This window comes from Bos mutus, chromosome 16 (genome assembly GCF_027580195.1).
Source record: "Bos mutus isolate GX-2022 chromosome 16, NWIPB_WYAK_1.1, whole genome shotgun sequence".
In the NCBI taxonomy this organism is placed as follows: Eukaryota; Metazoa; Chordata; class Mammalia; order Artiodactyla; family Bovidae; genus Bos; species Bos mutus.
This window is the reverse complement of record NC_091632.1, coordinates 23,232,910-23,248,725: the sequence shown is the minus strand read 5'-3', so window position 1 is coordinate 23,248,725 and position 15,816 is coordinate 23,232,910. Positions and strand designations below refer to the sequence as shown.

General features: G+C 46.1%; 1 protein-coding gene across 1 annotated transcript in view; it reads left to right on the top strand.

The window, feature by feature from the left end:
* Window positions 1-15,816, top strand: part of CACNA1E (calcium voltage-gated channel subunit alpha1 E) — a 536,270-nt gene that overhangs the window by 426,523 nt on the left and 93,931 nt on the right. The window contains exons 10-14 of the mRNA XM_070384834.1: window positions 5,261-5,376; window positions 12,040-12,093; window positions 12,744-12,833; window positions 13,791-14,000; window positions 14,779-14,891. Of these exons, the coding sequence (XP_070240935.1) occupies window positions 5,261-5,376; window positions 12,040-12,093; window positions 12,744-12,833; window positions 13,791-14,000; window positions 14,779-14,891 (583 nt within the window). The remainder of the gene's footprint in view (window positions 1-5,260; window positions 5,377-12,039; window positions 12,094-12,743; window positions 12,834-13,790; window positions 14,001-14,778; window positions 14,892-15,816) is intronic.

Here is a 15,816-nt window from a genome sequence, read left to right as displayed (position 1 = left end):
TCCTCTATGAAGAGGAGAGAGTATTCAGGTCCTCAGGGAAGAGAGGAACCAGAAGGAGGAACACACGTCCCTTTCCTCAGTCTGGCTACATATATGCTCATGAGATTGGCAAGCGTGTTGTATCTAAGGTTAGAAGAATCACTTATTTTGGGCAGGTAATGGAGCTAAATCCTGTTTGTCCCTGCTTTCTCCAGAATGCAATATACATATAAATGGTGACTAGGATACACAAATTCAAGCAGTGCCTCACTAACATGACTAATGCTACAAGTTTTATAATAGGTCCTTATTAACCCAACACAGAACAACGGAGTATATGCTGCTCTTTCAATTTAAAAGATAGTCTTTTTAGAAAAAACACAAAATTTTGTTTTTATGTCTTTATTTTCCTCAACCTCTGGCTGAAGAATAAATCCCTTTTGTGGGTTTTAAATGTGACTGCTAGACACATGGAAGACAGCTCAGGCCTTGTAGAAACAGCACTTAATCTGGAATCAAAAGACATTCGTTTAAATTTCGGCTCTGTCTCCTGCTAACTTGGTCATTTTGAGCAAGTAACCTTTCTGATTCTCCCAGGGTTTCCGCAAATCTACGTGAAATAATTTACATGAAAGTAATTTAGAAAATGAGACTTTTACAAATGTGGCTTATGAACATTAGCTGTCCTTAATATTTTATTTTTGTAATCTGTGGTATCAGCTATAATACTCGGCTGTGGATTAAACTTCCCAGGTCCTTGTTGGAATGTGGTGTGACTCCGACTCTACTTGGCCTCATGGAACCTTCAGACCTGTCAGAGAGAGAAGCCTTGGCACAAACACTGGGGCAGCAAGGGAGGAGTGGGAAGTATCATGAACAATATGGTGCCACACTTTGTGCCCTGGGCTCCCAACTGAAAAACAAAACAAGCTGATTGATAAACATCATATAGAAGGCCTCCAAACACAGCCCTTCTTCCCCTCCACTGACGTGCAGAGAGCTGCTTAGAAAGTTTCCCTGTTGGTGCACACTCTGTTTCTTTTAGCCAAGAGGCTTCTTAAAAAGTCCAAGCCAGATTTGTTGGGCTCTGGGCCTGTAGGATGCCAGGTGGGAGGGTGGGAGGAAACGGGGGCCTGCAGTGGCAGAGGAGAGCAGGGAAACCAGCTGGTGAGACTGGAGCCAGGAAACTTCCAAAGATAAAGAGAGATGAGGCTGGGATGACTTGCCTCTCCTACCGGAAATGAAGCCACGTGGTCCTTCTGGGGCTTGGGTAGAGGTGACACGCTGCACACTGCATAGGCTAATGCTGCAGAGATTTTAGTGGAGCCAAACAAACATAGAGGTGGCCGTGTCCAGGAGTTACCTGGCAACTGCTCTGTTCTTGTTAGTTCACCTGGCTCTGCTTGGGTCCGTGCAGAGATGCTACGTCCCTTCATTTAAGCCTTTGGAATTCAGGGCAGATCTATCAGTATGGTTTTCAAGTCAGCCTAGATATTGTAATTTAAAAAAAAATCTATTAAACAAGTACCACACACCAGGCCTAGTCTAGTCCTGGAGGATGCAAAGTTGAGTAAGACAGAATGTTTCCACAAAAAGCTCACAGAGAGGGAGAGAGACAGTCACACGTATAGCTCGCCACCATAGACGTCTGGCTGTAAGATGAGCTATGAAGAGACAGGGAGAAAGTATAGAGCAGAGGTCAGAGGACGTGTGGCAAGGGAGAGGGGCAAGCTAAACATCAGAGGTGACATTTCAACCTGGCCTTGAAGGATTTTAACAGACTCAGGCAGGTAAGTCTGGGTTCTAGGCCAGTGTGAATTAAACCTTTAGATCCCTCACTGCTCTTTCAGGAACCGTGGGAAGTGTGCTGTGGCTGGAGCTTGGCTGGAGTGGGGCTGCAGGTCGGCACGAGGTAGATTGGATTGATGGGGGGTGAGGTTTGAAAGAAAGGACCATGAAGGACTTTGAAAGGTCTGTTAGGTATTTAGCAGCAGGTGGAGCAGATGTGAAGGAAAAGATAGAAGAGGGAATGTATAGGATCTGAGGGTCATGGTTCTTCTTAGTGGCACTGTGTCTTAGGACACTTGCCCTTTCAAATGACCACTTAACGCCCGTTAGATTCAGTTTTCTGAGCTGGAAAATGGAGATGTTGGTAATAATGCAGATGCTAAAGGATTATCGTGTTTCTCTGCTCATAGCTCACGTATGTATGTGTGTGCTCAGTTGTGTCCAACTCTTTGCGACCCCATGAACTGTAGCCCATCAGGCACCCCGGTCCATGGGATTCTCCAGGCAAGAATACTGGAGTGGGTTGCCATTGCCTCCTCCAGGGGATCTTCCTGACCCAGGGACTGAAGCCATGTCTCCTGTATTGGCAGGCGGGCTCTTTACCACTGAGCCACCTGGAAAGCCCCATAGTGTGTTTAAATTCTCCTGTTTCAAGGTCTTGCTCAAAATACTGCATCCTGCTAAACCCTCCTGAATTCCCTTAGAGCATAGTTGAAAAATGAAGGCACACACATATGAAAAGGTAAAAAGCTGCATATAAATATGCCATTGGGCTGGGCAGATATGTGGGGAAGCTGGGCTCTTAGAGCAGAGAGGCCTAGGGTTCTAAACCTGGCTCCATCTCTTACTTAAACTTGAATGAGTTGTTTAACTTTTATGTTGAGGCTGAAAATACCCGTTTTGCTGCCTTCTCATTTTGGTTGCAAAGATTAAATGTCCGAAATGGATGAAGGTACTTGGAAATTAGAAAGTGCTCCTCCAATGGCACTCAATGTGGTTGTTATTTTAGGTTTGGACATAGTAAGATCCAGTGCATATTTTAGAAAGATAATTCTAATTGCTGTGAGGTGGATGAAATGAAGGGAAGAGAGGCAGGTGGCCAAGAGACTAGGTATATGCTATTTCAGTAGTCCCGGCAGGAAAAGGTGAGGTCCTAGACCAAGGCAGCAAGAATGAAGAGGGAGGGTGGATCCAAGTGCCATTTTGAAGATAGAACCAACAGAACGATGACAGGGATAGAAAGACTAAGAACCAAAGGTAAGAACTTTGGTAGATGGTAACACCATAAACCAAGATAGCTCCTTGTTGCTTTCTTACTTGCTGAAATCCAAAAGAGGAGGTGGAAAAAAGAGGTGCTCCAGGGCTTAAATTCTGTTACCCTGACTCTCACTGAAAGTGTGAAAGAAAGTGAAGTCTTTCAGTCATGTCCTACTCTTTGCGACCCCATGGACTGTAGCCTACCACTCTCCTCCATCCATGGGATTTTCCAGGCAAGAGAACTGGAGTGGGTTGCCATTTCCTCCTCCAAAGGATCTTCCTGACCCAGGGATCAAACCCAGGTCTCCTACATTGTAGGCAGACGCTTTACCATCTGAGCCACCAAGGAAGTCTGACTGTCACAGTTCCTAGTCAACTCTTCCTTCCCCCAAGACACCCTTGGTAGAACCCACTGAACCTGACACCAAGTCCAGGAGAATTTCTTCTTCTAGTCTGCCTTGTCCGGTGTCTTTAGCCTGATTGTGACCTCTGTAAGGTGCCTGTGCCCAAGGAATCCCCTCTGTCTTGGAAGGAGAGGCCAGATCAAGCACGAACTGGTATCCCCCTGCCTCACGGTAGACTGGCACCTCTCCCTCTCCTGCACTGGGGCTGGGGCATGTCCCTTAGCCCCTGGTTCCCCTCCTCCTCCCTGGACATGAGGGAGTAGGTAGCAGGACCCTCAGTGGGTGCTGAGCTCTGTTATCTTCAGGTTGCTGCTCTTTGTTGATGGAGAGCCTGAGAATAAGTGGAACAGCCTTCAGGGGAGTAGGAGAGTGCATGAGCCGTGGCTGGGAGGCACTGTGCTAGCAAGGGGTATTCTGGCTGGACAGGTGTTTGATGATGAGAAGGGCATTGGTGCGAATGTGGCATCTGGAGGGGCCTACTAGCCAGTGACTATTTCATGATCCCCATTTGCTCACTCATCGAATCTCACCATCTTCCTCTCTGCCAGGGAGTCCTCATTCCTCTTCTCTCTTCTTTTTCCCATGGGTCTTTAGTGGGTTGTTTTGTTTTAATTGTCTTTTGCCGCAGAGTGGCTCTGTCCCCTGTTAGGGGCTGTGTCTTCCGTCTGACCCTTATGCTGGTTTTATCCCCCTGTCTTGTTTTCCCCTCCACCCCACCCCATCCTCCCACTTTCTTCTGGAGCTGTGTGCCCTCTCCTTTCTTATTCAACCTTGACCAGCCATCATCAAACAGCATTTCAACCCTTCAAGGCATCAGTGTCATGGTCTTCAGTGGCAGCACATACTAAGCACCAAGCTCAGTGGGTCAGGCCACCAGCTTGATGGGTAGCGTTCAGACCCCAGTAAGTGACAAGTGACCCCCCCTCCCCTAAGCCTTGGTTTCCCTATCTGTTAAATAGGGTTTTAATAGTGCTTACATCATGGGGTGATTGTGAAGATCAAATGAATTAATGGATATGAAAAACTTCATATAGGACTGGCACATAATCATCAATCAACAGACAGTAGTCACTGTTGTTATTAAAAGCATAAAGGATAGTTTGACCCCTCAGAGGGTTGAGTTTCTGTTGTAGCCAGAGCCACATAATATATAGCATTCTGGAACCTAGCTCGTCCCATTACTAAGTCAGTAGCTTTCAAAACAGAGCAAGCAGATGAGATCAGGCACTTTGCTATACAGCAAAAAACATTGTAAAGCAACCATATTCCAGTAAAATTTAAAAACCAAATCTCACCTTTATAAGTACAAAAAAGGAAATTAATGCAAATGTTATTAATTTCAGCTTTTTAAAATAGTATTCTAGTATGTTTCTTTCCAAGAACCTGATATACGTATAGTACAAGTTTTATATGTATGATTGTTATTTTCTAATTTCTATTTAATTTTTTTCTTTGATGGATTTCTTAATGGTGTATTCATTCATTTCCAAATATATGAGTGTTTTCTAGCTGTTTTTTTGTTATATTGATTTCTAGCTTTATTGCATTTTATTTCAAGAAGATAATTTATATTGAAAAAAAAAAAGAGAAAAACAGAGCAAGCAGAAAGTTTTAGTGCTGACTGAAATGAAACTGATCCAAGAAGACTTCCTGCAAGAGGCTGAACGAAGTTCATTTCTGTACAACATTTTAAGATTATAGTTGCAGGCAGGGACAAAGGGAATGGGGTCTACACAGTGCCTGCTCAAACACTCTCTCACCTGCTTGCTTCACTCTTTCTTTTGATCATGGCACTGCCCAAACCTAGTGAATCTTATCTGCTTTGTCTGCAGGGAATTTGCCAAAGAGAGAGAGAGAGTGGAGAACCGGAGAGCCTTCATGAAACTGCGGCGCCAGCAGCAGATCGAGCGTGAGCTTAACGGGTACCGCGCCTGGATAGACAAAGCAGGTAAGACCTGGGGGCTGGAGGAGGCTGCTGATGGGCTGCACAGACATCCGGAACCTACCCAGTACCCATTCCCAGTACTTCTGCTCGAAGGGCCAGTCTAAAACAGGGCAGAGAGAAGCTGGAAATGACTCGTTGGCTTTTGGGGTTCCCAACTGGTCCCATTTTCTCCCTTTGAAGTCTTGTTCTTCTACCAAACATCTTTCAGGAGACAGATATTTTAGCAAGGTGAACTGAGTAAAAGTTCGCATAACCGAGTGCGTGAGCTAAGTTTGGGCTGATGCCATTTCACACACTACCGTTACTACTAACAATAGTCCGTTCAGTCCACAGATATTTATTGAGAGCGTACTTTGTGCCAAGTCCTGTTCTAGGCATTTGTGGTACAGCAGTGAGCCAGAGCTCTACTCTTGTGGAGCTCAATTACCCTATAGCTGGGAAGGCAGTGATGAACAAAATAAGGAGTAATTTTTCATAGGGTAATAAGTACAATGAAGCACTTTCCTGGTGGCTTAGATGGTAAAGAATCCACCAGCAATGCAGGAGACCTGGGTTCAATCCCTTAGCTGGGAAGATCCCCTGAAGAAGGAAATGGCTACCCACTCCAGTATCCTTGCCTGGGAAATCCCCTGAATAGAGGCACCTGGCAGCTACATACAGTCCATGGGGTCACAAGAGTTGGATACGACTGAGTGACAAAAGTTTCCACTTTCAAGTACAATGAAAACAGATCAAGATAGGGTTAGGGGTTTAGGGTGAGTTTCAGTTTTAAATGGAGAGTCAGGGTAGACCTGTTTGGGGAGGGATGTGAAGGAGATGAGAGGGTGAGCCACAGGGAGCCCTGAAGGAAGCATACCCAGTGTCCTGGCTGTAATGTGGGAGGAGACCCAGAGGGCTCCAGAAACTGCCTGAGGTGTGAGCAGTGGAGGGTAGGAGCTGGGATGAAGGCATTCTCATGGTGGGAGCAGGCGGCAGAGCCTGTAGGACCTCTACCGGTCCTTGTAAAGTTCAGAGCTTTCCTGCGACTCAAGTGAGAGCCACAGGGGGATCTTGAGCAGAGAAGGGACATGCTCTGTTTAAGATGTGGTTGCTGCATTGAGAACAGACAGTAGGAAGACCCAGGCCTGAGCAGGGAGACCGATAGTGAGACTACTGCAGTAGGGCAGCTAAGAGATGATGCTGAGAACTGGTTTTCCCTGTTCCTTGCTGTCATCAGCTCCTCGCTCATGGCTCAGCCTTGGGAATAATTGTTGCCCAGCCCTGAGGAAAGGTCCAGGTTTATCCTGATTTTATGAACCCACAGAGAGCCTCCAAACTCAAGAGTGACTGCGGCTCTGCTGTTTATGAGGGGCAATCACCCCATATCTGTCAGTAAAGAGGATACATTTGCTTTCCTTGTTATTTTAAAAGTTGCATTGCATTGGTGTTATATATCTTCATTTTCTTACTGAACAAAGAGTACATTTTTTTTTAATTAAAAAAAAAAAAAAAGCGTGACAGCGTCTTTGCTCTGTTCCTGATAGAAAAGCAGAGCACAAAGAGATCTCTCGGGAAGAATTTGGAATAGGATTGGGTACTTAGTGGCCTGACCCTTATTCTTCTCTAAGCTTTGGAATGATGGATGTTATGACTCCTGTTCTGACCACAACACACGCAGGCTGTCTCAGCTCAGGAGTCGACATTTGATCATCTATCTGGTGAGAGAGCAAGTATGATGCGAAGTGCCGTGCCAAAGCCAAATAAAAGCCACTCTTCATTTGGGACTATCTGCAGTTCTTTGCTGCTTCTGGAAGCAAGAGCCATGGAGTGGTGACTGTACTCCCATTTCATCCTTGCTCCTCTGAGACTCTTGTGTGGACATGGACTTGAATCTTCTCTCCCTCTTCTGGGAACAGTAACTCAACAGATTTGCCTCCAGGCCAGCCTGGCAGCTTAAACCTCCCAACTGCCCTTGGCTTCCTGGGCAAGGGAGCCATCTGACAGACCACCCTAGTGAGCAGGCTGGCAGCAAACCCCAAAGAGAACCCTCCACGCCCTTCTCACAGCCCCCTTCAGGGTCAGGGGGCTCAGGATATTGCTCTTTGCAGCTCTGCTTTTCAAAATAATGCAGAATTCCAAGGCTCCACTTTATTCCAGTTGGCAAAGCCTGCTCTCTTCTCCTTCTAAGAAAAAAAGACGCACTGCGACGTCAAATTGTGCTTCCTGGCCCTTTCCTTTACAAATGGAGCGTGAGTGATTCAGAGACATATGGGTTACGTTTCCCTGGAAAGACACTCGCAAGTTCCAAAGCGAACTTGGCAAAAGACATTGGGGGAGGGGTGGTGCCAGCCTATCAGGAGCCCTCGAGCGCTCCCCAGAGGTACTCAATGGCACCATCCACCCTCCTCCTGCCTCGGGGGTCCTTGAATCTGCCCACCCAAAAGCCCCAGACACTGCGCAGAGTGAAAAAGACTCTCTGGCTGAGGTCATTCATGTGGCTATGAGGTATTTAACAAGTACCTAATTTTAAAAGGATGGCCTCCAAAAGCCAGTGCTGTCAGTGACTTTCAAACCTTCTGTGTGCACATCAAGGAGCATCCCACCAATAGCACTTAACCTGTTAACTTAGTTTTGCCAGAGGGCTGTACTTAAAAAAGAAGACTAAATGTTATGACTTTATAATGGCCACCCTGTGTGGTACGTTCCGAGCCTCATCATGTTCCCCTCCCTGGGAAATACATTACATACTCTCAGTTTTATATGCAGGTGGAATTATGGTAATAACTTTACCCTTTTATGCTTGTCTTTGTACTTGTTAGAAGTGCTTAAATTAAACCATTGCTTAATAGAACTGCTGCAGGCTTATCCCCAGCAGCTGGGATCTTAGGGAATGATTGCTGGCACTTCCAGCTCCCCTCGCTTATGGCTGAGATAGGAGCGGGGATCGAAAACTCATCCACACCACTCTCAATACGGGGCTCAGAATCCCACTATTTGTGCGACAGAAGGTCTGTTTTGTTGATACATTTGAGGGATGTTGTTCTTGTTGTTCGGTCACTAAGTCGTGCCCAACTCTTTGCAACCCTATGGACTGCAGCACACCAGGCTTCGCTGTCCTCCATTATCTCCTGGAGTTTGCTCAAATTCATGTCCATTGAGTCAATGATACCATCCAACCACCTCATCTCCCCTTTCTCCTGCCTTCCATCTTTCCAAGCATCAGGGTCTTTTCCAATGAGTCGGCTCTTTGCATCAGGTGGCCAAAGTGCTGGAGCTTCAGCATTAGTCCTTCCAATGTATATTCAGGGTTGATGTCCTTTAGGATTGACTGGTTTGATCTTCTTGCAGTCCAAAAGACTCTTGAGTCTTCTCCAGCACCACAGTTCAAAAGCATCAGTTCTTCTGCACTCAGCCTTCATTGTGGTCCAACTCTCACATCCATACATGACTCCTGGAAAAACCATGGCTTTAACTATATGGACCTTTGTTGGCAAAGTGATGTCTCTGCTTTTTAATATGCTGTCTAGGTTTGTCACAGCTTTTCTTTCAAGGACCAAGAGTTTTTAATTTCATGGCTGCAGTCACTATCTTCAGTGATTTTGGAGCCCAAGAAAATAAAGTCTGTCACTGTTTCCACTTTTTTCCCTATCTATTTGTCATGATGGGAGCAGTTCCCGTGATCTTAGTTTTTTGAATGTTGAGTTTTAAGCCAGCTGTTTTGCTCTCCTCTTTCACCTTCTTCAAGAGGCTCTTTAGTTTATCTTTGCTTTCTGCTATTAGAGTGGTGTTATCTGCATATCTGAGGTTATGGTATTTCTCCTAGCAATCTTGATTCCAGCCTGTGCTTCATCCAGCCCGGCATTTCACATGATGTACTCTGCATAGAAGTTAAATAAGCAGGGGGACAGTACACAGCTTTGATGTACTGCTTTCCCAATTTGGAACCAGTTCATTGTTCCATGTCCAGTTTTAACTGTTGCTTTTTGTCCTGCCTATAGGTTTCTCAGGAGACAGTAAGGTGGTTTGGTATTACCATCTCTTTAAGAATTTTCCAGTTTGTTGTGATCCACACAGTCAAAGGTTTTAATGTATTCAGTGAAGCAGAGGTAGCTGTTTTTCTGGAATTCCCTTGCTTTTTCTGTGATCCAGTGAATGTTGGCAACCTGATCTCTGGTTCCTCTGCCTTTTCTAAATTCAGCATGTACATCTGGAAGTTCTCAGTTCAAGTACTGCTAAAGCCTAGCTTGAAGGATTTTGAGCATTACCTTGCTAACAAGAGAAATGAGTGTAATTGTATGGTAGTTTGAATATTCTTTGACATTCCCTTTCTTTGGTATTGGAATGAAAGCTGATCTTTTCCAGTCGTATGGCTGCTGTTGAGTTTTCAAAATTTGCTGGCATATTGAGTACAGTATTTTAACAGCATCATCTTTTATGGTTTGAAATAACTCATGCCAGAATTCCATCACCTCCACTAGCTTTGTTCATAGTAATGGTTCCTATGGCCCACTTCACTTCACATTCTAGGATGTTTGACTCTAGATGAGTGACCATACCATCATGGTTATCCAGGTCATTAAGGCCTTTTTTGTGTATTCTTGCCACCTCTTCTTAATCTCTTCTGCTTCTATTAGGTCTTGTAATTTTTGTCCTTTATTGTGCCTATCTTTGCAAGAAATGCAAAAAAGAAACTTCCCTTGGTATCTCCAGTTTTCTTGAAGAGATCCCTAGTCTTTCCCATTCTATTGTTTTCTTCTATTTCTTCTCATTGTTTGCTTAAGAAGGCTTTCTTATCTCTCCTTGCTATTCTCTGGAACTCTGCATTCAATTGGATATCTTTCTCTTTCTCCTTTGCCTTTTGCTTCTCTTCTTTAGTGAGGCATATTCTAATAAGTCTTGGCAGAAAATAGTGTCTCACCCATGATGACACCTCTGTGGAGTACAGGACTGCTTCTGGGGAGGTCAAGAGGGGAGTCCAGGGAACTGAGTGGTGGTTTTACAAGTGCCAACAACCAAATAATGCCATCCTGACGCCAACCAGCCCTTTCCCTCTCTATTGCCAGTGGAGTATCCAGCCATTCAATTCAGTTCTGACACTAAACACCACCCAAAGTGAGTGCAGACCCCACAAGCGAAGGGCTCCACCGAATGTGCCTCTCTCTCCTTCACACACCAGCCACAGTAGGTCCCCAGGTGACCTGTACTTCTTCCTGGCTGAGGACAAATTCAAAGGGTTCCAGATTTGCTAATTCATTAGCATGACTTACAGAACTCAGGAAAAAACTATCACCAGTTTATTCCGAAGAATACAAGTCAGTAACAGCCAAATTCAAGAGATACACAGGGTATGACATAGGGGGCAGGGATAATGGGTGAACGACAGAGCTACACACACATCCAGGCATGTCACCCTCCTAGCGCCCTGATGGGCAACCTATCAGCAACCTGGGCCCCATCATATAGGGGTATGTTTTGGTTGATTTTTTAAAAACGACTTGTTTATTTGTTTTTGATTGTGCTGGGTCTTTGTTCCTGTGTTCGCGCTTTTTCTAGTTGCAGTGAGTGGCGGCTACTCGCGTTGTGGTGTGTGGGCTTCTCATAGCAGTGGCTTCTCTTGTTGAGGAGCACGGGCTCTAGTCTTTCGGGCTTCAGTAGTTGGGGCACATGGGCTTTAGTTACTCCATGACGTGTGGAATCTTCCCCGACCAGGGATCGAACCTGTGTCTCCTGCATTGGCAGGCAGATTCCTGCCCACTGTACCGCCAGAGAAGCCCCATGTAGGGTTTTAAATGGAGGTTTCCTTGTGCAGACCTGATTGATTGCATCATCGACCATTGGTGTCTGATAGTGTCAAGCCCCTCTCCCCTCCTGAAAGCTACAACCTTCTAATCATGTGGTGGTGTCTTTTGAGTGACCATCCCCCCTCCTTACACTATCTAGGCCTCTCCCTCTGTGAGTCATCTCATTAGCATACAAAAGACAGTATGTCCCACGGGCTTTGGAAGCTCTGTGCCTGAATGGTGAACAAAAACCAAATATTTATAGTTTATTATGTCACAGGGACAGTTTCATGATGGGCTTAAGCCTCTTCAACTCAGGCTTTGCTCAACAAAGCAGGATGGACATGGTGGGGGGAGAAGAAGCAAGCCCACGAGCCTGCTCCTCTCTTTGAGGGGCGGTGAGCATCTTCCTACGCTCCTTTCCTGAAAGAAGTAGGCTGGACCCCATAAACGTGGTCTCATCTTCTGAGTGAGGGGGAGGTGTTATGACCTGGGGGCTACTGCAAACAAGCAAAATTAAGGAACTCCTGTTGCCAGAATAGCTTTAAGGAACCTGCATAAAAGAAAACAGAAATGGAAATTTTCATTTTTATCAGTTTAGGAGGATTTTAGTTAAAAAGATCAACTCTCGCTCTCAGAGCTGTTTATTCTCCTAAACCGTGTATCAGACAAAGAGCTGAGTCTTAACCCATCACCCCCGGTGCCCCCTTCACCATAGACCTTCCTTTCTGTTTTGATGCTCGTCCGTGACCCTTGATGTCTTTCTGATGCTGGTGCCTGCAACCAGCTCTGAACTCCACTCTCTCTCCACGTTGCCCTGGAGCCAGAGCTGTTCCTCAGGGATTTTCATCTCGCAAAATAATTTGGCATTTACCCATAATTTACTAAACCATTTGTTTCCATATAGAGGAAGTCATGCTTGCTGAAGAAAACAAAAATGCTGGAACGTCAGCCTTAGAAGGTAAGGAAGTGCTCCAAGGCCTCATTGCTCTCTCATCTGCCCCCTCATCTGCGGCGGCTATGTGTCTTGATCAAAAGAGGAGAAAGAAAGAAAAGAGGGGTGCTTTGGGATTTGAAATGCGAGTCTCTCTGTCATAAAATCCCTCATGCTTTAAAAGGAAGGGAATTGAGTCATGAGTTTAAATGCTTTTTAAAGTGATGAAAATGAAATCCAAGAGTTGTTTTGTTCCAGGGCGTGTGATTGATAATGGGCAATGAAAAGGCCATCATACAACCAGTGGTTCAGAAACGGATCTTCTTTGACAGTTTGCGGGGGGCATCTTGGGACCACTTTCACTGGCAAGAAGTGACATTGTTTATGAAGAGCCAGAACAAATAGATACAGGGTGCCTGTTTACCTACTGCGTTTAGAAGAGCTCCCGCAAGGAGTCAGGAGCCTTGTTGCATGGGATTCAAGAGCCTCGTGTGTCAGAGGCGCTGCTGAGCAGGGGAGCCGCATTTCTGTAGACGTTTGCCACTTCTCTCACCCTGATTCGGGTATTTAAAGGCAGGCGCCTGTGTCACAGGTGCCTCTAGGCCACAGTCCTGTTTTGACCAAACTGATCCGGTGGTTCTCATGTCCTCTCTCTGCCTCTCGCTTCCCTGGTGTAGTGCTTCGGAGGGCAACCATCAAAAGGAGCCGGACCGAGGCCATGGCACGGGACTCCAGCGATGAGCACTGCGTGGACATCTCCTCTGTGGGTGAGTGGAGGTTGTCGGATCATCTTTCACTGCTCTGAACCTCCCGTGAAAGGGAGCATCCTATCTTAGGAGAAACGCCACAAGGAGGAGGGGAGCCCAGAGAATCCAGAACTTTGGGATGTAATTAGGGAAAGGCACTGGAATCTAATCTCATCAACAGTGACTTAAAGAAGAAAAAAAAAAAATGGACCAAGGGATAATGTTTATGTGAAACACGGGGTTTGGGGCCAAGAATCCAACCCAGATTCTTCAAGTGTGGCAGATGTATCTCTTCAGCGTGTGTATCCTCTCTCCTGGATGTGCTAATGAGCACCCACTTTGGGATATTGTTCACTGAGGAGGCCCATATGAGAAACTGCAATCATTTGCTTAATCATAGTAACATCTACCTACTTGCATCACCTGCTTCCATGTGATGCTTAAACAGATTCCCACTGACAACCCTATAACTTGCCTGCTGTTCCATCCGAGGTTCTCTTAGCCTGGCCGATAGCAGACTTTTCTTATTCAGAAAAAAAGGGAAGGGTCTTGACTTCATCCTGAAAGGCAGAAGAGGCGTACAGAGCTCATCACTGCTTCAGGTTGCCAGGGGTAGAAAAATCACAAATGCAGCAGAATGATTCCAGTGCCTGAAGCATATTTAAAAAGAAAAGCTCAATCTGTTACAAACATAAACAGGATCCTATTAGAATTCAAGATACCGGCTGGATGCCTGCTATCCTGCCCCGGGGCATCCTTCCATTTCCTAGGACCAAGAGTGCCCAGAGGAAAAGCAGAATTCCCTGCTGCGCTGTGGAAACTCTTAGCTCATAACATGGGGCTGCCCCAGGGTCTGCAACGGGGAAGTCCCCTAGCCCTGGGACCAGAGCTGCCCACCTGGACCTATGAATGCCCCTTTGTCATGGAGGGTGACCTCTTTTGCAGCCTCATTCTTCCTCCTTCCTTCTCCCTTGCTAGGCACACCTCTCGCCCGAGCCAGCATCAAGAGCGCCAAGGTGGACGGGGCCTCCTATTTCCGGCACAAGGAGCGACTTTTGCGGATCTCTATCCGCCACATGGTTAAGTCCCAGGTCTTCTACTGGATCGTGCTGAGCCTGGTGGCTCTCAACACTGCCTGTGTGGCCATTGTCCACCACAACCAGCCCCAGTGGCTCACCCACCTTCTCTGTAAGTGGATGCTGACTGCTGGCTCTCACAGCTGCCGCTCGATTGGTGTGTGAATGTCAAGAGAGCAAGGTGTCACGTGGGCTTGGCAGTGGTTCTGCCCGCCCAGAGTTCTGCCTCTCTGCCACGTTGTGGCCGAGGCCAGAGTTGTCCTCAGGGATTATCCCATGACTGTTTCCAGCTGTCATTCATTATTGAATCGGATAAATAAATCTTCAGTGATGAGTCAACAACATAGTGTTACACCTTGCATAATCCAGGGCCTTCACTTAGTGCCTTCAGGAGGCTCAGGGATTAGGGAGTCTTGGTCACCCAAGTCCTAGGGGCAAGTTCTTAGGGAAATGGATACTTTCAGCAGACCAGAAAGGAAACCTGTACAGGTCAGCCCTTGGTAAGGCTGCCCCAGGGTGCGGGTGAGTCTCCTGGAGGCTGTCACAGCTGGGTGTGTGAAGACTAAATCCAGCTCTTTCATCAAAGCCATGCTTAAGCCCTTTCTGTCTCCTGAAAGCCATCTGCCACATAAATGGCAGTGACAAACCCACCTGTCAGAAGAGAGCAGAGCTGACCTGTGGAGTGTGCTGGGACTCAGTCTGGGCCTGAGTGTGTTCAGACAAGGAGAGAGGTTTTGCCTGGCACTGACCTGGCCCGTGGTCACTGACTGTCCTGCCCATGTGGGTCCCGCTGCTCTTGAGGGCTCCTCCGTAGGTGGTGGGGAGGGGTCGGGGAGGACAGGAACCCATGCTGTCCATGCAACCAATGCTTCTGCCTTTAATGCTTTCAGACTATGCAGAGTTTCTGTTTCTGGGGCTCTTCCTTCTAGAGATGTCCCTGAAGATGTACGGCATGGGGCCTCGCCTTTATTTTCACTCTTCCTTCAACTGCTTTGACTTTGGGGTAAGTGCCCTGGAGCCGCCCATCTTTCTGCCTGGGGTTGCTATGCTGTGGTTTGAGATAAGCACCTTGCTCCGGGGCTCAGCATGGAGCCTTGAAATCAGAATTTATTAAAGGAGGATAGATAGGATTAGCCAAAGGGAGGTCAGGAATGAGTGAACACTTGCCGTACGAGGATTTGTTTGGGTTTTTGAAATGCTCTTTTATTTTTAATGTTTTTACTGAAATGTGTAACACGCACACCAGAGAGTAAACACTTCAGTGTATATAGCTCAGTAAATTTTACAAAGCTCCCCATAGCCAGAATTTTGAACTGCTTATTACCTTGGAGGAAGCCTGGGAGAGAAGAACAAAAGACTTGTTTCCGGAAAGTGGTTTGATCAAAACTGAGAAACAAATATATTTATTTTTTAGTTCAGTTTAAAATTGAGAAAATTATCTAGATACACCCTTAAACATTCATACTCATATGCACACACACCCTCTTATATTAGCAAGTCCCCACATAGACTTCACCCAGTGTCCACATTCCTAAATAATAATGACACATAAATGTGTGCATTATCAATGCTCTTCAAGGTGCTTTCACATGCATTTTTCTCCTCTGTCACTTTCAGTCCTGCCCACGATGTGAAGCATTGGGAATTAGGCTACCCATTTACACATGAGTCAACAGGGGACCTCGTGTGCAAGTTCACACAGCCAGCTAGCAGCAGAACTAGGTTGCAAAACTTTGGGTTCCTGAACCACCTCTCCTCCTGCCAAACCCACTTCTTTTTCTGCCAAATCTCCAGTTAGGTGCTAACGATTTTGAGCACTTGCCAACCTGCATTTTAACTTGGAACATATGCTTCTGGGTAGAGGCAATTTTCAGGCATAAGAACTAGTGAAAGACCATTTTTATCTTAGTTCCCTTATGTACATACTT